The sequence below is a fragment of the Pezoporus flaviventris genome, unplaced genomic scaffold (assembly GCF_033815535.1).
Source record: "Pezoporus flaviventris isolate CSIRO_AGI_PZ_B2104156 unplaced genomic scaffold, CSIRO_AGI_Pfla_v1 ptg000013l, whole genome shotgun sequence".
NCBI lineage: Eukaryota > Metazoa > Chordata > Aves > Psittaciformes > Psittacidae > Pezoporus > Pezoporus flaviventris.
In genome coordinates, this window is record NW_026892561.1 from 9,788,310 (window position 1) to 9,815,884 (window position 27,575).

The 27,575-nt window shown below is 38.8% G+C and overlaps 1 protein-coding gene across 3 annotated transcripts; it reads left to right on the top strand.

Annotated features, from left to right (window-relative positions):
- Window positions 1-62: 62 nt before the first annotated feature.
- DNAJB4 (DnaJ heat shock protein family (Hsp40) member B4) lies at window positions 63-27,575 on the top strand. Of its 3 annotated transcripts, none has more exons than XM_061451589.1 (4): window positions 63-244; window positions 18,553-18,838; window positions 21,678-22,252; window positions 23,714-27,575. In XM_061451589.1, the coding sequence occupies exons 2-4, from the start codon at window positions 18,628-18,630 to the stop codon at window positions 23,945-23,947; spliced, it is 1,020 nt and encodes a 339-aa protein (XP_061307573.1). In that variant the 5' UTR covers window positions 63-244; window positions 18,553-18,627; the 3' UTR covers window positions 23,948-27,575. The 3 variants fall into 3 exon arrangements, with proteins under 3 accessions (XP_061307573.1, XP_061307574.1, XP_061307575.1); XM_061451590.1 differs by lacking the exon at window positions 63-244 and adding an exon at window positions 3,718-3,761; XM_061451591.1 differs by lacking the exon at window positions 63-244 and adding an exon at window positions 11,943-12,129.

Here is a 27,575-nt window from a genome sequence, read left to right on the forward strand (position 1 = left end):
GGGGGTGGGGGAGCTCGCGATGTTTCCATGGTGGCGCGAGCCGTTAGACACACCCGGTGATAGGGCTGGGAGCATCACGTGGTGTGGGGAAGGAGGATCTCAGAGCCCCGCCGCAAGGCGCGGCAGGTAGATCTCGCGAGATTTGGTTTTGAGTCCGTGGTGCGCTAGTGGGAGTCGCGCTCGGGGTGTGGAGGGTGCCGGGAGCGAGCTTGGCCCGGGGGCTGTTTAAGGCAGCGTCTGTCAGGTGAGTGGTGAGGGCGGTCAGGGAAGGGGCCCGAGGGCAGCCGGCAGCACCGCGGATGCGGCTTGGCTGCCTGCCTGGCCGCGTTAGGTTGTGCCCGGGGAGGTGTTCTGGTAGCTGTATTCCGTCCCAACGGGTTTCTGGGCTAGCTGAGGACCGGGTGAGGAAGGTAGCTGCCGGGTAAGCCGGGCCTTTTCTCCGTTTTAGCCTGGTGTTGTCTTGTGGAGGAGGCTGTTCTTAATGCCGTGCTATTGCACGGCTGCCGGGCCCTGTCAGCGCACCCACGGTGTGACGCGGGACAGCTAGGAAAAATAATATAAGTTCTATTTCAGGGAAGAAACCTCGGTGTCTGGCGGTGGAGGCTTGGCTGTGGCTGGAGAGGTGAGGGGTGCCTTGTCAGGCTCCCGCTTAGAGGCAGAGCTGTTGAGCCGGGGCAGCCCTGCTTGCGCCTGGGGCTGTGCGGCCCGTCCCCTCGGCCGTGCTCTTTGCGGTGCCCTGGCCGTTGTGTCACTCGGGCGCGGCCCGGCGCTGTCTTCCGGCGGCTTTTCGTTGTTTCCACCGCTCCATGGAGCGAGGCAGTTTGGTTTTTTATTCGTTCGCTTTTCAGGAAGCTTTACTTGCCGCCTCCTGCAGCGTCCAAGATTGTGTATTTCTTGTTCTGTTACTATACAGTTGTTGCAATTTGAAGGGTTTTTTTTTTATTTGGGTTCTTTTTTTGTTTTGTTTTTTTTTTCTTCTTGTTGTGTTTGGTGTGTTTTTTTGTTTGTTTTTTTTTTCTCTCGACTGCACAACCACAAGCTTAAATAAAAAATTGGAGCTGGTCGTGCTTTAATCTGGGCCCTGTTTGGGTCCTCTGACGTGCTGTGGTGTTATGCTGAATATGGATGACAGTGTTGCGAAGACTTCACATCTAGATAAGGTCACAGAATATCTACTTAGCTGTTATAGCAGTAGGGACTGGGTAATACTGAAGGGGAACTAAGCTGTGTAACTGTTTTCTATACTGTTCTGAGAGAATGCTTTGCATTTAAAAAATTATTTATATGCATCGAACTGTAGTTTTTTCATCGACTCTTTCATTACATTAATATTTGGGTTTTTTAACGATGTGTGCTTTTAAGATGAAGAGTGGGATGTCTTTTCTAACCTGAATGAGTCTGTTTGTTGTCAGTTTAAATTAAGCAGCTGTTGCTTTGGACTTTGCCTCGTCTTGGGCTCTATGCAGGGAGGGGGCAGCTCTGTTGGAGTTATTTGAGAAAGTGCATCCTGCCGTTTTCTTTTTTTTTGCTAGCCTTGTAGCTCCATGTTGCTTTGAGAAATCCTGTGTTCTTGCTGGTCCCTTCAATTCTGGCTGTTTATACATGGATCATCTTAGTAAGACTAAGTACAGCTGCTAAGGTCAGATCATACTGCAGTTTCTTCCCAGATAACTCCACCAGAGGAAGCTGAGAACATGTGCTGGGTTGGTTTTTTTTTTCCTTCTGTAAAACTTTGAAGTAATATAGCTCAAAAGGATTTTAAGGTAAATATATTCCACAAAATCAGAATTTGTACATGCTTTTGGGCAGATTACTGTATATAATTAGAGCTAGGTGAAATTTGCTGTTGTGATACTTTGGCTGGAAAAGCCTATTAAGAATTATCATATACCTTCCATTAATGTAGCTGTGGTAGTTGGGGAGGGCAGGGGGAAAGCAAAAATAGGTTTGGAAAGTGGGAACTTACTTTTTATGCTTAACTCTGCTATTTCTAAGCAACACTTTGACCTTGAACTATTTTTTAATTTTCTTTGTTAATGAGAATTTGTCTGCATATACCAGCCATGGTGTGCAAATCAGTAAGTTGAGCAATAGTTGACTGTGAGGCATTAAAGCTAATACATAAAAGGCTATGCCTTTTATGGCTCTTTGCTTACTAAATGTAGAGGGTCTATGTGCTTTGCTTTTTATTTTTATGAAATGGGCAAGTGATTCTTTGTTAAGTTCTGTGAGAAGGGCTTTAACTGTATAATATTGCTATTTGTAAGTAGTTATAATGCCTTGGGCTAATAAAAACACTCTTGGGCGGGACTACAAGCATTCTAGTTGCATTTGTAAACAACTGATAAGTGAATGTCAGTTTTGAATTTATCAGCTTTTGACCACAGCGTGAGGTGATGCTTCATTTGAAAGCCGAGATATATATATATGATTCTTGAAGTTACTGTATTTCTTGGGCCTTCAGGTAGAGCACCAAACCTAACAAATTACAGAGGAGTAAGATCTTAAATCTGTATAGATACTAAGTTCTTATTTTTACTGTTCCTAATCTAATGACCTTTATCAACAATGGAAGAGTTACTTCTATCTGTATTTCCCATGACGGCACTTGGATCCTATCTGCTAGAAACCTGTATCTCTTAAGCACTCTCCATTTCCTTTTATTAAATGATACTTCTGTAGAGAAAATTATCCCTATGGGATTAATCCCTTCTTTTTAATATCTTAATGGAGTGGGGTGAAGATCTAACCCCTTAACACTGCGTGCTAACTGCAGTATTTTTTCAAGCGCGTTGCTGACTGGTAACAGCAGCACGTATTAGGTTATTCTGCTTTCTTACTTGCAAAAATTACTCATTGCCTGTTTTCTGAAATCTGCCTTTTAAGAAATTAAATGTGGTGTACTGGTAAGCAAACATTTGCACTGTGCTGCTAGAGCATGAGATCTTTGGTTTTGCTGTGAAAAATAAGCCTCACTTGTACAGTAACTTCCCCTTGCTAATGAGGAAAGTATAGTAGTCTGCCACTTCCAGAATTTTATTAACTAGTGAAAGACATAAGAGGTAACAGAGTATGGAATTTTAAAATGTCGCTCAGTATTTCTGTTAGAGGTTGGAGGAAGGTGTCTCCCTTAAGTAAACTTGTCAGAAAATGACATCTGTCATGGTTTACAGTCCATAGTTGTTGGGTTTTATTCAGTAATCATTAGACTAGAGCATTCTGGTAGATATGATTACTGAGAAAGAGGTACTTTGAATGAAAAATCCAACAAGTCAGAAAACTTTATGAGTAGTGTGGATTGTCATAGACTTAAGTAATGGATAGTCTGCAGGGAGGTTAACAACACTAAAACACAAGCAAAAAACCCCACATTTGTGTGGCTTTGAGTTGTTTTTAAAAAAATTTTGTGTATGCGAAGGAATCCTTACTTCTACCAAAAGTTAGTCTGGGTATTTTATATTTCTTAAATTAGCTTATTTCAGGTATTGCAAAAGCATAAGTGTGGAACTAACCCAAATCCTCTGCATAAACCAAGGCACTTCAGTGCATGCTCACATTTAGTTCTGTGTTTGTTTTTGCGTTTTTGTTGGGTTTTGTGTATGGCTTTTTTTGTTTGTTTGTTTTGTTTTGGGGTGGTGTATGTTGTGGTTTTTTTTCTGTTCTTGTTTTTTTTTTCTCTTAAACAATTAACTTCAACTTTGCTCTCTGGTGACCAGAGCAAAGGGTAAGACAGTCCTGAAAGAAGTGGTTTGCTAGGATGGGTAGGGAGACCTCTCACAGGGTCATAAACTATTTCTTGTTAAGTTGCCTCTGCAACTCTCTAGGTACCATGTTTTGTTTACCTTTGCCTCAGTACATTAAACACCTCTATAGGAAAAGTGATTATGGTCTCTATCAGAAAAGGATAACCATTGTGATAGCTTTATATCTGCCTGCTTCTGCTTTCTGCAAGTCATTGTTGGTGTGAGGAAATTTGCAGTTGTTTTCTGATGAGTTCATCACTTTGGGAGATTTAAATCAAGCAGTCTAGGCCCTGACAGTCAGTTCATGCTCCTGCACTGGCAAAGGGTGTCCAGGATCTGCAACATTATTAGTAGAAAACTCCCTGTGTAACTGCTGAGAAAAGATTCAGCATGTTCTCTATATCCGAACAGCTGTTGATCTGTCATGAGCTTTCATATTTACCACGTGCACTGAAGAAGTAATTACAAATTTCAGATTTACAATTTGGATGTGAAAGAGAATGTATTGATAGAAAACCCATAATATTAAGCATAACTTAAACTGTCTACAAAACCTATACAATGCTTGTAAGTTCTCTTTTGAGAGAGATGGGGGTCAAGTAGAACAGTTCTTAGCACTGAAATAATATTACTGTGCAGAATTCACCAACTTAGATCACCTACACAGGGTAATCTAAGTGACGGCCAGTTGTCTTCCTACCCAGCCAGCAAACACTCCTGTTATGCTTCATTCTAGACAGATGCACAGGCATGGTTTGTTACTGAGGAACTGGAGGGGGTAGGAAAAAGTATTTGTGTGAGAAGGTGGGAATGTTGAAAAGGAGGGGCAGCCTGCTCTGCTGCAGCTGCTGTCACATCTGCCTTCACTCCGTGATGATAATGTAGCTTTTTCCTTGCCTTTTGGGAGAAGAGCAAGAGTGAATTTGCTCCCTAAGCCCATATCTGGTCCCCTCTCTACCAATTTTTATGTAGTAAATTTCAAAAATCTTGAGAGATTTGGAGTCCTGGCTTACATTTAGTCATACTGCACTTAGCAAAGCAGTTTTACTGTATTAAGTAGTTGAAGAAAAGCTGTAGAAATACTGTAGATTGCTTACAGCATTTGTCTTCCACATTTTACTCTTGTTAATCTTGTGTGTTTTGATTTAAAGCTAGAATTGGGTTGGAGCTGCTGAAAGGAAATCTAATAGTAAAACTTTAAAGGGAAGAAGGGGGATTTGTCCTAAGGGTGCTGCTGATGTCTACCAGCAAATTTGATTCTGGGCTTGAGGACAGTTGAGCAGTAAAAGGCTGATGTGACTAGGATTTTGACTAGTTTACAGAAGGCTGTTAAATTTCATTAGGTGTGTCGTAAATTGTGTTCGACACTGTCCCACGCAACATCCTTGTCTCTGAATTGGAGAGACATCAGTTTGGTAGGTGGACCACTCAGTGGATAAAGAACTGGCTGGATGGCCACATGCAAAGAGTTGTGGTCGATGGCTCAGTGTCCAGCTGGAGACCAGTAACGAGTGGTGCCCCTCAGGGATCAGTGTTGGGACCGATCTTGTTAAACATCTTTGTCGCTGACATGGACAGTGGGATTGAGAGCACCCTCAGCAAGTTTGCCAATGACACCAAGCTGTGTGGTTCGGTTGATACACTGGAGGGAAGGAATGGCATCCAGAGGGAATTTGACACACTTGTGAGGTGGGCTGATGCCAACCTCATGAAGTTTAACCATGCCAAGTGCAAGGTCCTACACCAGGGTCGGAGCAATCCCAGGCACAGCTACAGGTTGGGCAGAGAAGAGATTCAGAGGAGCCCTGTGGAGAAGGACTTGGGGGTGTTGATTGATGAGAAAATGAACATGAGCCGGCTTCAGTATGCGCTCGCAGCCCAGAAAGCCAGCCGTATCCTGGGCTGCATCAAAAGAAGCGTGACCAGCAGGTCGAAGGAAGTGATCCTGCCCCTCTGCTCTCGTGAGACCTCACCTGGAGTATTGTGTGCAGTTCTCGTGTCCTCAACATAAAAAGGACATGGAACTGTTGGAACAAGTCCAGAGAAGGGCCACAAGGATGATCAGGGGACTGAAGCACCTCCTGTATGAAGACAGGCTGAGAAAGTTGGGGGCTGTTCAGCCTGGAGAAGAGAAGGCTGCGTGGAGACCTCACAGCAGCCTTCCAGTATCTGAAGGGGGCCTATAGGGATGTTGGGGGGGGACTCTTCATTAGGGACTGTAGTGACAGGACAAGGGGTAATGGGTTAAAACTTAAACAGGGGAAATTTAGATTGGATATAAGGAAGAAATTCTTTCCTGTTAGGGTGGTGAGGCACTGGAATGGGTTGCCCAGGGAGGTTGTAAATGCTCTATCCCTGGCACTGTTCAAGGCCAGGTTGGATGAAGCCTTGGGTGACATGATTTAGTGTGAGGTGTCTCTGCCCATGGCAGGGGGGTTGGAACTGGATGATCTTAAGGTCCTTTCCAACCCTAACTATTCTATGATTCTATGAAATACCGAAGGGTAGATCTGAGAACATGCACGTCTTCCTTAAATACTGCTGAAGTATGCAATGAGACAGTGTGGATCACCATATAGAAAGAATGTAGTACAAAAGGCAGTTGGATAATATGAGTCAGCGTGATAATGTGGTCATCAGTGTTCAGATTCTGACTTGTTGGGGGGGGTGTGGGATGGGGATGTTTTTGTGTGAATGTCATGGGAAAAAAAACTTTTGAGAGCTCAGAGAATTTGTTTGCTGTTGACATTTGCAAACTCCTCCCAGATGGTGGAAAATGGTGGGAAGAAAAAGTGTGAAAGGCCTCGCTTTAAATTGGTTGATGGAGCTAAGGCATGGAAGTTGCATATGAATGAGAATTAGGAGAACAAATATGGGTGTAGTAGTTGTAGGGGATGGAATGTATCCGTCTGTCAACAGATCACTGAAAATTGTGCCTACAGGTTGTTAATAAGCCTATAAATACATAATTTTGTTAAATTAGGCAGTAATGTTCAGAATTCTAATCTCAAGGTGGGAAAAACTTGATTACTTTCTGGATTGGTGTACTTCCTAATTACATAGGCCTGGTCCCTACTAGTATTATTTCTGAAGCTGTTTAATTATATCTAACAATTGTATTTGTTAATTTGCGAGTCAGAGCACCTTATTTTTAACATAACTGTGCACGTATCAGTGTCAAAAGAAAAAAAAAAGAAAGCGCATAGAAAGGTAAATGTCACCCGAGGGTGAGGAAAGAAGGAAAAACTGAAGGGTTGTTTTTGAAGTTTTAAATTACTAATCCCTTCAGTCCAAGAAACTGTGATTATGACTGAAAATCCTCTTAAACTTTGTTGGTAGGGTTACATATATGTTCTGGGGAAAAGAATTGCTTGTAGTGAAGTTTGTGAATGTCCAAAGATATTTTTCTGTAATAAATCGATACCTAAAGATAGCTTAGAGAATGCTGTAGTCTGACTGCCCCTTCAGTATCAGGTGGTTAATAGTATCTTTGGGTAATAATTAAAAGACCAGTTGTATTTAAAAATGAGCCCTCAGTTACAGTGCTGCATTGACTTGGAAAGGGATGAATGTTTCATGTGGATGTCATGATAAGACTTGATGTGAGTGAAGAGCAGGAAAACAGGAGGTTCCATAAGTTTAGCTTAAACAGAAGACTATACACCTGTAAACCTTTTGACTGTGGATGGGTATTTCCTGTAGAGAATATAAAGAAACCTGATATAAGCTATGGTTGAAACATTTGAAAGAGTAAAGAGCAACTATTTTGGCTTTTATTCCAGAACATTCTTATAACTAGGGCTGCCTTTATTTCTGTCTCCTGTAGGTGAACAGCAGTACATTCTTACTGATATGTATTCTCCTTTCAGGTTAAACAGTTGTTCTGACATCTTTTCCAGTTCTTGTCTTTATGCAGCAGTTAAGCATGTGTGTTTTCAGCCTTGCATGTGAAACTAGCTGCGTGAATCAGCAGCTGGGTGGGATTTTGACGAGCACACTCCAGAAAAATCATTGAGTGTGACCGTCTACTTTTGCTTATGTAAGAACAGTGTGATCACATGTCCACAGCAAAAATGTATGCAGTTCCTTATTTGGTAATGAATGAATAACTTTCATCTTGTTGGAGTATAATGACAATTAAAAACAATACAGTGTAGCTGAATCACTTTTCCAAGTGAATTTACTTGTTTTTGCAGTTGGCCTCTTCATCAAGACTGATAAAATAGCTTTCTTTTTCTATTGGGGGGGGGAACCATCAAATAGAGTGTGGATAGGGATTGTGCAGGCATCTTCAATCTACCCTTCACCCTCTTAACATGTGATCCATAACTGTGATCAGTGTCATGTTTATTCATATTTTTCTCTCAGCTGTTCTGTTTGCTGATAGTTTCTCAATTGTTTCAGAAAACAAGGAGGAAAAAATAACTTGCAGGCATGACTTCTCTGTTCCTTAATTATGGAACATGACTGAAGTAGTGATAGAACTCTAGATGAACGTATCGGTCTTCAGTTTAAACCTGTTGAGCATCCTCACCAGTAGGAAAATATTTCTGTAATGTATTATGTTCCATTAGTGAACGTTCCAAACTGGCAGTGTGTTGGGGCGGGTTTTATTTTTTTTAAAATAGAATGATTCCAAATGCTTAGTGATAGGTTGAGAACCATTGGAAAGAAAGACTTCGGGTTCAGAGCAGGTCATATCTGAGTTGTGCAAGTGCCAGCTTCCCAGAGATTTTTAGCTAAGAGCTAAACTGTAAGGACTGTCTTTATTCTACAGGTGCCCTGAATGCTCTGCTGCTGCTTTGCTGAGACAGCAGGTTGTGAATTATATTGTTTGGGGAAAGAAACCCCTTAAGGGTTCCTTTGTTGTGAATGAAGGGGTTGCTACCATTGTTAAGGTATACACTGGTAAATTGTTAAGAGGTGGCACCCTCCCTTATCTACAGGTGAAAGGCTAAAAGAGGAGCTGTTGTATGCTACTTCCACTGAAATATTATATTAACAGCCTGCCTATCTTAATGTTTCCTGGGTGATAAGGGAACTGTGGTAACTAATTTTATGTAGGGTATTGAAATAAATACAATTTAAAATGCCTTTAAATTGTTTTTTTCCATTCCAATTTCTTGAAGGAAAGTCAGCAAGGGTTATTGTGGAAACTAACACTATTTTTCCATTGTCCTTTTCCTGTTAATCAGTACATACCACTACTATTAGGTCACAGAAGTTCTCCTACATCAGGATTCATTTGGTGGAAGAGCTGGTAGGGAGCCAACCCTAGTTCCCATGGTCTGAGCTGATTGGCCTTCTGTCCAGTCTCAGCTGGCCCAGAGCAAACATTACTTTGGTTTGTGCCAGCTGGCTCTTGTCTGTGGGATGGAGAATGTAGGACTGCAGTAGTGTATGAGTTTGCTATTCTGTCTCTGTGCTTTTAGGGGAGATTTTAGCCCCTTCTGTGCTTCAGGAGTGGGGCTGAATCCAGTGAATGGTATGTTGAATTAAGCTTCACTTTTACTGAAAACAGGAATATTAGAAACATCTTTATACGTGTTACTAAGTGCTTCTTCTAAAAAAGTCTGTTTATTGTAAGCGGCACCCCTCTATGTCACTTAGTTGGAAAATAGTACAGGTATATTTAATATTTTTTGCTTATTTTCCAAGGTTTGTGTAATAAACAAATCTGTAGGTAGGACAATGAGGGCAGAGGTGTACATGTCCTTTTTATGTACTTGTTTTATAGGAACAGGTGGAGAGGTGGTAGCAGAGAAAGAGGAGGCAACATGGTTGTAAGTGGTACCGTGGATTGTAATTTCAAGTCAGTTTTAAGTAACATGCCTGTAGTGCATGTACATTAAAAAACCCCAACAAACCAAACACCCCAACAAAATACCACCCACCCCCCCAAAAAAAAAACAAACCCCAAACCAAAAAATCTCACAACTGAAAAAAAACTTCAAACTGAAAAAGCAAAGCAAAAAGCTCCCACCAACTGTCCAGGCAGTTTTTTTGTTGGTTTTTTTTTTTTTTTTTTTACATATACAAAACAATACTCCAGTTTTATGGCAAGGAAGCATGTTAAAGAGTACTCATATACTTCCCTTCTAAGATGTTGGGTGGAGAAGACCTATAGCACTTGGCTGAACCCATACATTTGGACAGCACCTGTGTGTCTCTGAGGTTGACTACATAGTGCCAGTGCTCACATTTTAAGCTTCTGTGTTAGAAAGTGTTCATTCTGTCCAACGTGGAAGTGGCTCAATTACATTACATTGAAGTTTTAATGAATCTAAAGGTGCTCATCTTGAGCTCTGAACTGGTTGTCCATTAAGTGGTTTGTTTAGCCCACTAATTTGCATTTGAAAGTGGCCATAAGTAGATGCTTCAGGGAAGGTTAGAACAAAGGAAGCACATAGTTGTCTTTTCCCCCTTCCTAGGCTTCCAGATGTTTGTAGCTCAGGGACCTGGCTTCTCTGTCGAGAAACAGTGAATCTCTTCTATACTATTTCAGTGTTCCACTGAAACTGTTCTTGAGTTTTGAGTGTCCTTTAGCAGGTAATTCTCTCACTTGTAGACCTTCTTAATTTTGTTGTTGAAACTGGCTTCTGCTAGTTTCACATGGTGGCTCTGCCTTAGATGGGAGTAGACCATGAACAGTTCATGCCTCCTCCTCCTTTCTCCATCATTGGTAGACCTTGTAGACCTTTGTGACTTCTATCTTTACAGACTGAAGAGCTCAGGCCTCCTCAGTTGTTTCTCATGTGGGAGCATTTGCATAGCTTTGATCATTTTTTATGGTCCTTTTATGAACATGTTAAAAAAAACCACCCTACATATACTTGGTTTTGGGGAGTTGAAGCTAACAGAACTGTACCAGGTTATGCTGCAGATGTACTGTGCTGTTCCTATGATATTATAATGTTTTCTGTTTTGTTCTCAGTTCCTTACCTACTACTTCCTGGCACTTCTATGGCTTCTTTTGCTAGCTACCAAGCAATCTTGTTTGCTTTTTCACACTGATCAAAATCAGCAATTTTTTTACCTTTTATAAACAATATCTACTTTGTTATATGGTATACTGTTGGTGGTGAGAACACAGTGTAACTTGGAAGCCTGGGGCATACGTATAAAGCATATATATAACCAATAAAATACGTATAAAGCATATATATAACCAATAAAATACTCCTGTGTGACAGTATTTAAAACATACTCAGGGTCTGAGAATCTGAAAGATGTGCATTGTGTGTTGTACAGCAGTATGTTGTTTCTTAAAACAATTACTGGAAAGGCTATAAAACTTAATACATTCAAATAAAAAGCAACTAGTGTTGGTGGGAAACTGAACGATTACAAAGCCTCAAGCTGTTCATAATATTAAATATCTTTACTTGTTACACAACCAACATGGGAAGGTTGGCAACAAAGAGTCAGAAACCTGACTGGTACAGTGTGATAAATATCTGAGTAAGTCCAATTCTTTATTTGCATATGGGTTGTTTCAGGACAGAATTCCTTGAGTCCTTGATAAATTTGTGAGTGTGATGGCAGTCAGAGCCAAAAGTAGTTAGGACAGAAATCCAGATTTATATGTCAAATTGAAAGGAGGAGCTTTGACTCCTCTGTTTTTCTGATTTCTTTTCCCCAAGCTGGTATCTTAATAGTAAATTGCACAAAACTCATCAAAATAGAATGATCTCTTAGAGGAGAAGGAACTTCAGCTTCTTTATGAATTCAATTTTACTTTTTTTTTTTTTTTTGTAGTAACAGTGAGAAGATACTTCTCCTTACCAGCACAGTACACCTCTTCATATAGAGGTTTACAAAAGTGTGTGGCAGCAGTGTTGTTTACTACTTGAAGTTTGTGATAGTGTGGTAAATAGGCGTAGTCAGTAATATGAGGGAACCTGTTAAATGTTTTGCATGATTGGCATTTTTCCTGGTTGACCAGTGTTTTGATGAAGAGTCCTTTACAGAAATTTATGTGAGTGGGAACTGGACACTGAATCTGAGTAAGGAATAGAAAAATACTTGTGGAATCTGTGTATTCTTTCAGAAGAGGGAAGCCTTAATCTGTAGAAGAAAATACTTTGTGTCTGTGTTGCTTTGTGTGACCATACTTAAGATATTCCCATTTTATTTTTTCCCCCAAGTGCAGTCTGGTACTTGACTGAAGTAGTTAATCACACTATGAAATAAGGGGGAGTTAGTTGCATTGTCATTGACACATTACATCATAACTGAGTCCTAAGAACTTTGCCTGCTTGCAAGAACATGTTCATTCCATCTCAGCAGTGGAAAGTTAAATCTGGAAAATTCTTCCAAGTGTATTTAATTTTTTTACTGTATTTTCCACTACAGTAGCAATTATGACTTAGTAGACAAGAATTGGGTATGAGAAAGCAATTCTTTGTTAATGACATATTAGTTTGCTATGTGGTGATAAGGGATCAGTGTGTATGTGTTGTTAGTGTCCTTGTGTTTTTGAAGATAGTTGTGACTGTTTGATATAATATTACTTGATAGTTAGATTTATTTTTTCTTTTTCTAGCATTGTCTGTATCAGAAATACTCAATTTCTGAACAGAAGAGCCCAACCCTGTAACTTAATATATAATAATAGTGAGTTTTAATGTGAAAATATGATGGGCATTTTCAGTTGTGCATAATGTTCCTAATTTTTCGTCTATTGTTACAGAAGTAACAAGAAAAAGAAAATGGATAAAAAAAATTGCTAGTGCCTGCTGTCTTGTCATATATTTTTCCAAATAAAATTGGAGGCTGCATGAATCACAGGCTTAAAAATTCATTTTGAAAGTTCAGAAGTGGTAACATTATATCTCTGGGTCATAGCAGTATGCATTTTGAGAGGTAACACTTGAACTTGAGCTATAAATTCATGTCAGCTCTGGAATGTGTATTTTTCACAAAAGACCTTAAAAACATGTCCTTCGGCTTGCTGACAGAAGCATAGCTTCATGATATTCCAGGAATATAATCAACATTATTTTGAAGCAGAACCACTACTATCAATATATTTTGTTGATGCTAGGACTGGTATTACTTAAATATAATGAATTTAATTCTCTTAAATAACTTTGTATCATGCAGTTTCATTTCATATGTCTTCCTGAACCAAAAATAATCAGACCAGTTCTTTCCAGACAATGCTATCGACTTTTTAGATATGGAAAGTGTAGTAGGTATGGGTCCTAGGAAGTACTGTTTCACAGTGACTTGGATATCTGTCTAATAGAAGGCAGATATTTTTGTAAAGCATGACTATACCTGTCCCACTATATGTCTTCCTTTTTAATCTGGGAGGAAATCAGAAGCCAGAAAGTCTTTTTAATGCAAGCTTCTGTTGTCAGTGAATTGCATTAAATTGCACTGTTGCATATGCCTTAGGAAAGAAATTATGGTTTATATAATGCATTAACTAGTGAGTGCTTCAGGGTGCATTTCAAATTGCATCTCTTACAAGTAGAGTGTTGCCAAGGCACGATGTATGCAAAATGAAAACATAAAATTATTGTGGGGTTACTCAAGAATGCTCCTTAACAAAGTTAGTGTCACTGTCTATTGTAACTTTATAATTCCATTATTATTTTTAAGTTTTTGTGGTATTTCACTTTCTTATATGATTATTTATATGTAAAATCAGCCCTAGATTCATTGTCTACAATGAACTTCGTACTTCCATCACAGTAGCAGCATGTTTCTCCAGAGAACGTGTACAAACTTGATAAATTTGGGTAGTTACTTGGGTATGAAGTGTGTGACTCCGTGAAGCTTTTTTTTTTTTTTAAGGGCTGTTGAATAATTAGAAAGGATTCTTAGACTCTGCAGATCTCACTTCTCACTTTGTTAGCTCTAAAAAAACATTTCAACTATTTGTTGCTTCTGTTGTAAACTCTAGGATTTATTTCTATGTATGAAACTAGTTGCTGAATACTTCTGTAGTGAAATTAATGAATGGGGTTTGCTTGTGCAAGGTCTTATTCACAAAGTATAAATGTAGCTCATTTAACAACTATATACAGGTGAAGATGGTGGGGAGAAAAGTCATTGTCAAATTCTTTTTCTGTGGGAAAATAATGGATGGTCTTATAGTAAATTTTGTATATAGATGTGCGTTCTTCAAATTATTGTAGGGAGAGTGTAAATTTATTCCATTCATCAATGCGGGTTGGCAAATATTATGATACTTAATTGTGGAAGAGCTTTTCTGGGGAGGGATTTGGCTCCTCTGCCTTGACATTTATGTGCACATGTGTATTTATAGTTGTGATCTGTCTGGAATTTGCCTTTGTGGTTTTGTTTGCTCTTTAACGTGTTCAGTGATCTAGTCCTGTCTTTTTCAGTTTTGATTTGGAGGCTTAATAGTTGAGGAAAGCATAAGAAATGGCTTAATTTGTAGGAAATAGTCAACATTTTTATTCAATCTCATATATTCCAGGAAATAACAGTACTATCCTGCTTTGAAGCTTTTCCTTTAAAAAAAAAAACATACTGGTGTTTATTTATGATTAATCTAGAATTTCAGTTCAGTGTAGCTGTTACTGTGAATGTTTCCTTAATGGCAGTTCTTATGAATGCTTCTTTAAAGAGAGCAATGAATTCAGAGTTAATGCTACTCTTCTAAGACCTGGAAGTGGTATGACCTTGCTCCCACTGTTCTGCCAAAGTTATGATGTGTATCACTTGTCCATATGTATGCGAGTTGAAGTACAGTTGTTCAGAGTGAATAGTTGGAAAGATATCTTAAAGCCACAGTTATTTCACTGAAATAGTAACTCAAGTGAAATGCCGAATGTGAGTAGTCAAACTCAATCTTGGAAGTAAAGGTGAACTATCAAAGGAACAAGTTATGGCTTCCTAGCGTATATTTCATAAACATTTCTAAATTAAAAAAGGAATTCTTGTATTTGAAAAGTGAAATGTTACTTTCTCGGTTTTAAATCAAAGAAAATGGAAAATCTTCTAGATGAAAGTAGGCTTAAGTTAGGCAAGTTCTGTACCCTTTCAAAATTCTATTAATTCTGTAGTAAATTGTCTACTTGGCTTTTTAGTAATTTGTTATAGTTGAAGACACTTTTTTTTTCCAGATGACTTCAAAAAGCTTAAACTGAAATTCCCATTTTATGTATTTGGATTTTAATTTCGACTGTAACAAATAACATCAGTGTAAGGAAGCGTGGAACAAATACAGTCTGCTAACTTTCTCAGTGCATAAGAAGAGTACCACAACAGTATTCTGAAGTAGGTAGGGGATGCTTGGTTGGCATTTAAGCAGAAAATAAAAATCTTATTCAGACATATTGGAAGCGGAATCTTTTCAGTCTGTGAGAGTTTAAGTGCTTCAAATTCTAGGTGTTTGTGGTAACATATAGGGAAGACGGGACTATAGCAGTAAAAGTAAAGGGGTTTTGGTGGTGGTGGTAGTAGGCTTGTTTTCCTAAGCTGTTTTGGTTTCTGTTTCTGTGCTTACTTGAAGGGTCTGCAATGCCAGAAGTCCTTGTTGTGGAGAGTACATGAAGGATTTTCCTTCTTTTCTTTCCCTGTGAAGAGGAATGTGAGATAAAAGGACAAAATGGACAAAAAAGATTTGCAGAGATTAGATATTTAGACTTCTCAAAATCCACAGCTGTGATTCATTCTCTGTCCTTGAAATTGCTCTAATACTAGGAAGATTGGAAGGTGTAAAAACTTATCACAGTTACTGAATGGATTTCAGTGTCTTAAGATGTCATGGTATGACTGGATGTACCCAAATGGTAATTAGTGCCATCATTAGATGTTCATCTTGTGCATGCGAGTCTTGTAATAATAATAATTTTTAAAAGTGTTCACTACTTCTAAGGGAGATAGAGTCTCCTATTACAGATTGGTTAAAGAACTTAATAAGCATGTAAGAGGAACTGCAGCCTACATGTATTTCCAAAAGTTCTCTGATTACATGAGAAAAGGTTTCAGCATGGAAAAAAAGAAGGAACATGTTTTCTGGAAAGCCGTGCTCCAGTTATCCTGTCAACTCTTAGGAGATGTGAAATTCTAGACTGTAAAATTCATTCTGACGTGAAGATCCCCTTCAGAGTGGAAAAGTAGAAGTAATGAAGTCATTGCTGTACATCTTGCTCAAAATCCTAACTTCATTTTGGGAGAATAAGTTATCTAATTAGGGGTATAACTTGGCACTGATGCCAGAATAGCATGTTCCTCTCTGTAGGGAGAGAAAGGATGCCTGAGCAGTTACTCACTGTGATTGATTGTCAGAATGTCCCAGTGCAATATTTTTTTGTTACCAGAATTTATAAGTTTTGACATTCAAGGAAAACAAACTTGATTTAAGAAGAAATCCTGACCATTGTGTCTTTTAATGAAAAAGGGAGTGCTAAGCTTTGCTAATTGCAGCTCCTTCAGTATCCTTTTGATACTTAAAAGGAGACATCAGTGTTTAATATGATATTCTCAATTGGGAAAATTTCTTATGCCTTGTTTTTATTAAACTAGTGTATGCACCCTCTGCCATTTCCATTGACCAGAGGTTTTTAAAAAACATGACAAATACAATCCTGGAACTAGTCTGAGTTACTGCTGTTCTGAAAATTCCATTATATGACAACATGGTGACCTAAATGAGGTCCTTCTCAGACACTCGCTGGTGGGAGTACTTCAGGTGATGCAAGTTATAATCCCACTAGATGTTGCTCAAACCATACTATGGGAGCATAGATGAGCATAACTCCTTTCTCTGCTAGTTTTGCAAGAGAATTTAAGGCTGCTCTAAATCTTATACTGTCAATAGCGATGATGTTTGCTTCCTGTTGTAGTTCAGAGTATGATAACTGCTGGGTTTGGATAGTGATTTGTCCTATTTGCAACCATTTCCTGAGCCTAGTAAGGTTAAAACTGCCCACTAACACATGTAAGTAAAGTAGCTTCCTAGGGAGTGGTACATAAAACCAGCTGAAGCCTGGTTTTAATTCAGGCTGTTGCACCTACTGCTTTTCAAAACTCCAGAGCGGTGAAAATGCTGAATTTCGGATGCTAGTCTATGAGAATTCATCTGATCTACTAATTATAAATTAACAAAAGCAGCCCTTTCAAAAGAAAGATAAAACTAAAAGGGTGATTAGTGAAAGACTTAACTTTATTCCATGTGGAGCTGAGCAACAACTTCCTCCTTTAGCTGTAAAGGTTCGTTCTGTAACCTTGTATCTCTCAGTGTTCCAGAAATGCAAGTAAGTCCTGAGAGATTTGTTGGCAAGTGCAGCCTATTCCCTCTTTCAGTACCCTTTGGCCTCCATATATTTCAAATAATAACTACAGATATGCAAAAGTTCTTGCTTTCTCAAATACTGTGATGTAATCTCATCTTTATTCTGCCTTCATTAAAAAAAATAATATAAATTGAGCAGTTCCTGGATACATTGAAGAAATCTAGTCAATTCTATTGCAGAAATAGAAAAGGATAGGATCTAAGGAATAAAAGGGGGCTGACAGTGTCAACCTCCTCTAAGTTAGAGCAGATTCTGCAAAGCAAATTACAATGTTCCTGGAATCAGAAGGATGGTGTTCACTTGAGTTTGATGGTCCCTTGGCTGCTATATGCTGGCTTAAACTTTTTTATCATTAAAAGGCAGGCTGTTGAACTTAATTGTCTTAACACAAGTAACTTCATAATTGAACCTTGAAATGTCTGTGCAGGTAACTTCTAGATATGACCAAAATGGTGCATTTTAATACTTTGTTCCAGGGAGGGGTGTTTCTACAGTCTCGTCAGTCTTGAAGTTTATTGCCATCCTGACAAGTAGTGATAATTTCTTGACCTATAACTCTTAAAGAAGATCCAAAAGAAGTCTTGCAGGCTGAAGCTTCCATACCATTCTCTCTGCACTATGTATTGTAAAACAGATGCATAGAAACTAGGTATTTTTCTGTTGCTGACATCCAATTAGATGAAAGTTACCTGCTTGATGTATTGTCATACTTGTATAATAGTCTTGATGCTACTTCTTGTGTAGGAGGAGGTCAGGGCCTGCTACAGTTGAGTGGCTTGAGTTGTGGTGAACTGAATGGTGTTTTCTTCTCAGATTTGATTTCTTACTGCTTAATTGTATATGGCTGCAGTCAACTCTAGTGGAGGGTGGCTTAATTTTATTTTTAAAGAAATTAAGTCATGCTTTCTGAAGCTTTGTAGTTATCTTTGGTGCAAAATACTCTGTAGCCTTTGCTGGAAAGTGTACAAATCCATGTCGATATGTTTAGAAAACAGTTACATGTACAGCTGTCTCTATAGAAACAGTGAAGTAAAATGCTATAATTAATTTATATGGGCTATGGTATTACTGTTGGGGGAATTGCCTTCAGAGCAGACTGGATTCAGGCCTAGTGATGCAAGGCACTATCACACAAACCTTTAAACTTTCTAGTTGTTTGAGAAGGGAGGAAATAGAAGTTCAGCATTTTCTGTGTGTGTGTGTGTGTGTGTGTGTGCGTGCATGCATGCGCATGCGTATGTGTGAGAGGGAGTGAAAGCTATGCTGACTGTTCAGCTGGGGCAGTTGGGGAAATGACGTCCTGTATTATTTGTTGTTCTAGAAAGAGCAGAGACACGTACTGTAGATGGGAGGGCTCTAAAGAGGGCTGTGTCTTGTCCAGTGTGTATAGGTATTTATAAGTGAGCAAAGGGGGAAGGAACGAAATACAGAGAAGCTGTTTAGTGTTTCTTTAATGTATTAGAGAGTGTTGATTTATAACAGTTCTGTTTGTTTCGATTCCAAATTTGATTTTTTTTTTTTTCCTTCTCTAGCATCTCTTCGTTGCTAAGACACTGGACACTGCTTTTTCTATAGCAAGGAAAATCTGAATTTCTCCAACACTCAAGATGGGGAAAGATTATTATTCTATCCTGGGAATTGAAAAGGGAGCTTCTGAAGAGGATATCAAAAAGGCTTACAGAAAACAAGCCCTTAAATGGCATCCAGATAAGAACAAGTCTCCTCATGCAGAGGAAAAATTCAAAGAGATTGCAGAAGCTTATGAAGTGCTGAGTGATCCCAAAAAGAGAGACATTTATGATCAGTTTGGGGAGGAAGGTATGTATGTGTTATACTCTGGTCAGTCACTTTCATTATGTTAAATGAAGCAAAATGTGTTGATTTTTAGGCAATGCATTTGAACTGCTTGGAACTTTGACTTGTTAGCTTTTTAAATGTAAAATGGATTCAGAGTTTTAGTGCTGATACAGTTTTATTTTTTAATGTTTTTTTTTTTTAAGTGCCAAATACTTGACAGACAAAAAAAAAGTTAATGAATTGAAAAAGTTTGTATGATGCACCAGTAGCTTTCTGGGATCACTTACTGCTCTCTTCCCTTGCCATAGCACTTTCTGAGGTGCAGTTGAAAGAGATATGTTAATTTCTTAAATTTTTGCTAAAGGGTAATCTGCTTGATCTAGGTAGGGTAGTCCTGAGCAGAAGCCCAGGTGTCCAGTCCGTAGTTCTCTTTGGCTTCTTGCCTGGAGAGGAAAGAATTTGGCTTATGTCATGAAATACCAGAACAATTTTTTAGCTTTAATTGTAAACAGTGGTAACATGCCAAGAGACTGAGGCCTCAGAAATGTCATATTTATCCTAAAATGGGTATCTGGAGAGGATGACTTTTTTTTGGGTTTTTTTTTGTTTTTTTTTTGTTTTGACCTATGTGACTTTCAGTCTTACGATTGAGCAACAGAGGAAGTCATTAACATCTCTCTCCTTAAATGTATGGAATCAGAAACTCCACATGAAATAATTACTTCTATTGTGCCAAGTCTGTCCCCTTGCTCCTTGGCATTTGCTCAGGGCCATGTTTGTTAATATAAAGGAGGACACTTAAATAGCAGTACTTCGGGGAAAATTATGGGTTCTTACGAATACATAATAATTTGGTCCTCTGTCATCCAGAGGTTTTATTAACATCCATAAATTCATGTAGAAGACCTTCAGTTTTTACAGTTTCTACAGAAGATGTGTAGAGAAGATGGGGTTTTTTGTTTTTTGTTCCAGTGCATGGGTTCAAAGCTTTAGTGCTGTTACTAAAACATCCTAGGAAAAAAGCATTTATGTAGATACCAGAGGTCTTACTGTTGCTTCTCGAGTCTTTTGCCGCCTTGCACTTCTTCCTTCTCACCCCCTGCCTCTTTTCAGTGTATCATCATATACCTGTTTACTCATTTGCATAATAAGTGCAGCAGCTCATCCTATCTACTTTCCTAAAATAGAACTTTAGGCACTTTCACCAAAGAGCTTGAAGTAAAGCATATAAAGCAGTGCAGCCTTTGGCATTCTAGTGTTGCATACTTGAAAACAGAGGTTCAAAATGTAGATTTCTGTTTATTTGGGACATAATATTAAACTGAAGTATGAATTTTTGAGTGGTGAATCTGGAAATACCTACTGAGCCTCAGTTGCTCTCTGGCCTCTTCAATTTCAGTGTAACTGGAAGTTGTGAGGGAAAGGCAGTGGGTAGTGTGGGAGGAAGGAGGAAACATCAGTGTTTTTACAGCTGGGAACTTGATGTGCCTTCAGTAACTTTCAGCTAGCTATTCCAGGAAGTGTCCTTCTACTATCACATTGAATCCACTGATGTGCTTGTTTTACATTAACTGTACTGTGACAGAAGAATGTACTATATGTTGCTAAGTACTTTTAATATTGTCTGGTGTTGAGATGGGGAAAGTTTCTCATCCTAATGTCTTGGTTGCTGTTGTTAACCACTATTGAGCTTAAGCACAGAAGGTCCAAAACAGCCGAAAGAACCCCAAACCAAACCCCTTTTTCAAGTTTAGGGAATGTATGCCTCACTAGTGTAAGTGTTCAGATTTTTATGGCTATGGAAGCAGGATAGCAGCTGTATTACTGAGCTGTGTAAGACTGGAAAAAAAAAAAAATCAACAAACCAAGCCAGACAAACATTGTAAGTTTAGAAATAAAAGTATCTATGATGAAAGGCTGAAAGTCTTCTTAATAAAGGTTTGAGAAAGTATCCTGAAATGGTCAGTGCCGGAGAACACTAACTATTAGGAGGAAATACTTGGAAAACACCTGTTGGGAAAGAGGCATTTAGGAAGAATAACTTTTAGCTGGGTTTGGAATGAGAGAGCAGGAAATGCAAAGGACTGTCCAGTAAGAATTGTGAGGGAAATCATTATTTGGAAGAAATGAAATGTAGATCTCTTCTTTTAGAAGATAGAAGAGAAAGAACAAAGCTATTTGAGAACATTGATTGTTTTGCACAGAGACAGTGACAGTATGTGCAAGATTTCTGTACCCAAATGGGTCTTAGGAACTTCAAGCTATTGTGATTTGTGGCTGCACTGAAAAAAGTTCCCATGTTTCTTACCTATTTTATATCATAGGAGCACAAGCAGTGGTAAGTTTAGGATGGTGAACTGAACATTATGAGACGTATGGCTGCTTTACTATTGGCATGTTTTCACTCAAACTGAAAGGAAAAGAGGTAAAGCTGATTAACACAGAGCTAAAGCTGAGCTGCAGAGATATACTGCATATGATACTGCATAATTTTCCCCAGAAGTGATCTTGAAGAGGGATGCAACTTAGATTTTGCAGAACAAGAAAAGATCAAGTCTTCTGTTTTAAGATGCTAATTCTTTGAATAACTGGCTTCAATCATATGGAAAAAAAGTTTAGGTTTGCGATACTTGTTCTTCTGAAGTAGGGGTCATTCTAGAGCTTCAGACTTTGTTGCTGTTCAAGCTTTTGAGTTACTAGTTGGTACTGCATAGTCTATTGTTGAGTCCTCATTGAAAAGGAAACCTTTTACTCTACTGCAAAGACCTTTTGACTCATCAGTTCCAGTATCATTACACTCAACAATACGAAAACTTATGCTCATATTAGATTTGGTTTTAACTTTGCTTATTTGCCTTAGGTTTGAAAGGAGGAGCTGGAGGATCTGATGGACAGGGTGGTACCTTCCGGTACTCCTTCCATGGTGACCCACATGCAACATTTGCAGCTTTCTTTGGTGGCACAAATCCTTTTGAGATCTTCTTTGGAAGGAGGATGCCTGGTGGCAGAGACACTGAAGACATGGAGGTGGATGGTGATCCATTTGGTTCCTTCACTAGTTTTAGTATGAATGGTTTTCCAAGGGAAAGAAATACAGTTGGTAGTCAGTTACGTCGTAAACAAGATCCTCCTGTAATCCATGAACTCAAAGTGTCATTGGAAGAGATCTATCACGGCTGCACAAAAAGGATGAGGATTTCACGTAAAAGGCTTAACCCAGATGGTAGAAGTGTCCGAACAGAGGACAAAATTCTTACTATTGAGATAAAAAGAGGATGGAAAGAAGGTACCAAAATCACCTTTCCAAAAGAAGGCGATGAAACACCTAACACGATTCCAGCTGATATTGTTTTTATCATTAAAGATAAACCGCACTCTCACTTCAAGAGAGATGGATCAAATATTATCTATCCTGTTAAGATCAGCTTAAGGGAGGTAAGTTTCTCTTTTGGTAGAACTCTAAATATTTAAACCTGTTACAGTATGATACAATGGCTACCCTGTGCAGCAGCAGTAAACTTCTGGTGGGTTTGTGAGTTTTCTTGCTTTGGGTTTTTTAATAGTTTCACTCTAGTAATGTCACTGTGGCTACAGAGCACAGTTATTAGTAGTGGAAGCAGTAACTTTTGATAAAAAAATCTGAAATAACAAACAAATAAAATTAACAAGTACATCTAATATAGCATGCTCTTTACTGCTGTGATATGGTTGCTACTTCTGTACGACAAAGTAGAAATGTCTTAAATACTTTCACTGCCAACAAATTCTAAGTTTGCCTTTTTATGTCATAAGTTATTTCAGTGTGATTTCAGAGTACATGGAGATTGATTTCATGAGGATAAAGTATTGTGAACAGGTGTTATAGGAGCTATATATAACAACAAAAAATGGTATAGTTTTTTCTATATTCTGTTCCAAGTCAAAACACATTGGCTTTTAAAAGGAAAAATCAGGAATACAACTGAGCAGAGTTCTTAACAACAAGCCCTGATACATTCACTGTTTAAAAGATATTGTAGCTAAGTGTGTGTAATGTGTTTTTATTTCTTAATTAGCATTAGGTGGAGAAATAAACTTCTGTTTGCATTATAAACTCTTTGTGTACATGATGAGCTCCCTTAAATGATTCTTAACTAAATCACATTTGAAGTGAGTTGAGGCACCTAAAAAAGATGGAGAAAACACAGTGTTTAATGTTGATGTGGATAATATAGTACCTTCATAGATAAAAGCCTATTTAGACTTACTGTATTATGTAAATTGGACATTATCAGTATAGACTAATTGTGCTGAATCAGGTGATGTTGGAGGAATTGGAATGTTACCAGATCCTAGAAATGAAAGCAAGCTATTGGAAAAAGCAGGAGGTCTGTAATGTTTTAATTTTGATGCACTAAAATAGTTGTTTGCTTTTCTTTGTGCATTGCAAATGCTCTCTTAAGACAGCTGTGAAATTCAATGCCTCTGCTTACAGACACTTGTTCTGCAATGCTATATAGTATAGGTTGATAGTCTATTAGAGAAAAACCCCTGTACAATGCAAACACAAGAAATGGAATGGGACTCCTTCCAGTGGAAACTGAGAAGCTGGACATCTGTAGAGAAGTACGAGTTAAGAGTTCACTGTATCTCAACTACTTTCTTACTTGATAATATCTTTGAAGGGTATATAAGCCCATTACCAATCAGTGGCCATTGCATAAGATTAGTAATTCAGTGGCAAATTGAAGCTTTCCATTTTTGAGAGGAGCACTGTGTTTGAATCTTGACATCTCAGTAGTGTACAGTGGAAATACTGTTTACAATGCTAGTCTTTGCTAAATAAGTTAAATTCAGTTGTAGTTACAGATAAAGTTCTGACCATTTTTTTTTTGTCATGATCCAATTTTTCTTTAGGCTTTGTGTGGCAGCTCCATCAATGTGCCAACGATAGAAGGAAGAACCATACCTATGACAGTAAATGAAGTTGTAAAGCCTGGGATGAGAAGAAGAATTATAGGATATGGTTTGCCATTTCCCAAAAATCCTGACCAACGTGGAGACTTAATTATAGAGTTTGAAGTCATCTTCCCAGATAACATTTCTCCAGCATCAAAAGAAGTACTTAGGCGAAATCTTCCAGTTTCATAAAATGAAGACTGCATATGTCAACAGTTTAAATAGGACACTGGAAATGCTGAGGACTGGCAAGTCTGTGCTTTAAAAGTGCAATCTGTAACAACTAGTGGAATATTTGTTTTTTTTTTTTTTTGTTTTGTGGGATGGGTGGGGGGGAAGTACTGTGACGCTGCATGACAAGTAAAGGGTTAAGTGCAAGTCATACAGGTGATTTCTGCAGTAAAATTTACAGGGAAAACCATTCATTTATTTTTACATCTTCCTAACCAGAAAAGTCTATTCATTATTTTGCCTAATGTAAAATGTAGTCGGTTTTTACAAAGTCAGCACATCTTTCTGATACAATACTTGAGCCTCCAAGTATTTCTTATATCCCTACATTATCTAGAACATTACCCATTTATACAGAAATTGGAGATAGTAATAAATAAATATTTTAAAGAGCAAAACATGAAAAAATACCGTTTTTGTATGTTGCCTTCCACTGCACAAAGCATAGGCTGGGAAAATCAGCTTGGACTCCTGAACCACCCCCAGTGGAATTAAATCATTTTCCTTACTGCCCCAGAATGTTTGAGATATTACAAGTCTAGCAAAGGGCATGTGGCTGAAGGACCAGGAGTAGCCGTTAGCTATGGATAGTTCCTCAGCCTTCGGGCAGAACATCAAGAAGAGATTCTGCAAGTACATAAACAGCAAATGGTAGGCCTGCTGTCAAGTGGGGTAGGGAAGATGTGGTACTTGGTGCCTTCTTTACATTAGTCTCTACCAGTAAAACAAGCCTTTGTGGTTGCCAGGCCCCTGAGACTAGAGGGGAAGTCTGGAACATTGGTGTGGTAGGACCAGAATAGGGTGCATTTAAACTGAAAGTCTATGAGCCTGACAGGTTGCATCGCTAACTGTTGAGGAAGATGGCCAATGCCACTGCAAGGCCACTCTTAATTATCCGTGAATGGTCATGGAGATTGGGATATCTTCCAGTAGACTGGAAAAGAAAAAAATATTACTCCTATCTTCAGGAAAAACAAGAAGGAAGATTTGGGGAGCTACAGGCTAATCAGTTCCACCTTAATCATTAGGAAGGTAATGGAGAAATCCTCTTGGAAAGCATTTCCAAAGACATGAAGGACAAGAAGGTGATCAGGAGTAGTCAGCATAGATTTACAAAGGGGAAATCATGTTTGACCAACCTTATTGCCTTTGACAGAGACAGCTAGCTTTGTGGATGATGGGAGAACAGTCCATGTTGTTTACCTTTGACTTTAGTAGAGAGACTGATAACATACTGGTTTAACAGTGCAAGTGTAAAGTGAGGAAGACTAAGTACTGGCCAAATGAGTGAGCACAGGGGGGTTTTAATTAGTGGCACAAAGTCCATTTGGAGGTAAGTCAGTAATGGTTGTACCCTGTGACTTAATACTGGGGTCAATACTGTTCCAACACCTTCATTAATGACAGAGATTGTGGGATGGAGTGCATCCCTCAGCAAGTTTGCAAACCATATAAAATTGGAAGGAGTGGCTGGTAACACCAGATGATGTACTGCCTTTCAAAGCGACCTCATTGGGCTGGAGAACTGGACAGAGGATTCTCACAAAGTTCACCATGGGGGATTGCAAAGTCTTGCTCCCTGAGGAACAACCCAAAGCACTAGTACAACCTAGGAGCTGACTGGCTGGAAAGCAGCTTTGCTGAGAAAGACCTTGGGGGTCCTGGTGGACAACCAGCTGACTCTGAGCCAGCAATGCGCCCTTATGGCAATAAAGGCCAGAGCTTTGGTAGCAGGCTGAGGGAGATGATCCTTCCTTTACTCTTGGCACTGATGAGGACGCATCTGGAGTGCTGTGTCCGGTTCTGGGCTCCCCAGTACAAAAAAGATAGAAACTTACTGGAGCAAGTCTAGCACAAGGCTGTGTATGAGAGACTGGGAAAGCTGGAGCTCTTCAGCTTGAGAAAGAAAAGACTTGGGGGAGATCTTACCACTGCATATAAATACATAATGGGAGGCAGTGAAGATGGAGGAGCTAGGCTCTTCTCAGAAGATCTCAGTAACAGGACTGAGAGGCAGTGGACTTGAGTTAAAACACCGATTCCATCTGAAACACAAAGAAACAGTTTTTTATGTGAGGGTGGTCAAATACTAGAACAAGTTGACCAGAAAGGTTGAGGAGTCACCATCCCTGGAGATACTCAAAACCTGACTGGACATGATCCTGGGCAGCCTGCTGTAGCTGACCATGCTTGAGCAGGGGTCTCAGACTACATGATCACAAGAGGTTCCTTCTAACCTAAATGATTCTATGGACTTGGACTTAGCACTTGGTAATAGTGCTATAGGCCATTCTGCAAACCAGGCTTAGCCCAAAGATGGATGGAAAGATGCACAAAGAACATTGTAAAAGCATTTAGCTAGTGCAGGTATTTAAAGATCATTCTGATCGCAAGTATATGTTGTTTTCAGAGGCTGAATTTTACTCCCATGAAGAAGGAAAAGCCCAGGTCCTAGCTAAAGGAGAGCTTGCTTATGACACAAATTGGGGTGGGGGTTGCCCATGAACTTTAATATGCTTGAATTGAGTCTTTTTTGAATACAAATAGGAGTTACTTGTCTTTAGAGTTAGAAGATGCATAGGGAAATGGAGAGCCTGCCATAATAGTCTAGTTTTATAATACAGTAATAGGGCTGGTTCCCTTGATTGCGGTATGATTTTGGTTGAAAGAAATGCTTTGCGGGCATGCTTTATTACCTGAGTTTAAAATCGTAATACAGTATTTTAACAACACATTCAAGGTTTGGGAGTTTTTTTGGTGGTGAGCTTTTTTTCTTTTTTTTTTTTTTTTTCTTCATAGGAAAATACGTAGGATTTGCTGTCAGCCTTTTCCCTGTGGAAATATAGTAGTTACCTGCTCTGTTAGGTAGCTTAAGAAATAGCAGCATTATATTCATATATGTGATTTTCTGCAGGAAAGTAAATCATATGAAAGTTGGGATTTAATTTTTACAATAACTTCAGTGAGCACAAGAATAATCCCATTCTGTTACTCGAAGGAATAGCACTTCTGGGAGATACTGTTCAAATCAATATTTCAGCTGCAGATCTCTTCATACAGTGTCAGCTAGCTGTAGTCTTACATCTATGAGGAACTAAATTGCTGGAGCAGTATCACAAAGGAAAAAAAAAAATTGCTGCTTAGTGCTTATGCTTATTGTTAACACTATATATTGTTTGTTCAAAAAATTCCCATTTCAGTATGTTCTGTATTGCATTTCTTATGTGGTTTTTAAGTAAAAGATGTAAAGTTGTTTTTTAACTCTCTTTTGTTATGATGGCAGATGCTATAAGCTACACAACTTTAAAAGCATATCATCCTAAATTGCCTGTTCGTCAGTTTAAAAGCTAATAGAATTGAGCATTTTGTAATCCAGGGTCTTGTAACCGTAGTCAAACTTGTAAAAAAAAAAAAAAGTTACAGCAACTAGGACTATTTTTTGTAACCATCTTCAGGTAAGAGGATTAGTATTAAATTGAGGAATTGCAGTATCTTGTGTATTTAGAGGTGTATATATATATGTATAGCAAACTAAACTTTTTCAACTGTTTTCATGCACAAAATACAGAACTATATGACTGGTATGAAA

Excerpts from the sequence above, each read along its gene's own strand:
- DNAJB4 (XM_061451589.1), top strand. The coding sequence starts at position 18,628 with ATGGGGAAAGATTATTATTCTATCCTGGGAATTGAAAAGGGAGCTTCT. Across the intron at positions 18,839-21,677 it reads TGATCAGTTTGGGGAGGAAG|GTTTGAAAGGAGGAGCTGGA; the intron begins GTATGTATGTGT and ends TATTTGCCTTAG. Across the intron at positions 22,253-23,713 it reads TTAAGATCAGCTTAAGGGAG|GCTTTGTGTGGCAGCTCCAT; the intron begins GTAAGTTTCTCT and ends ATTTTTCTTTAG.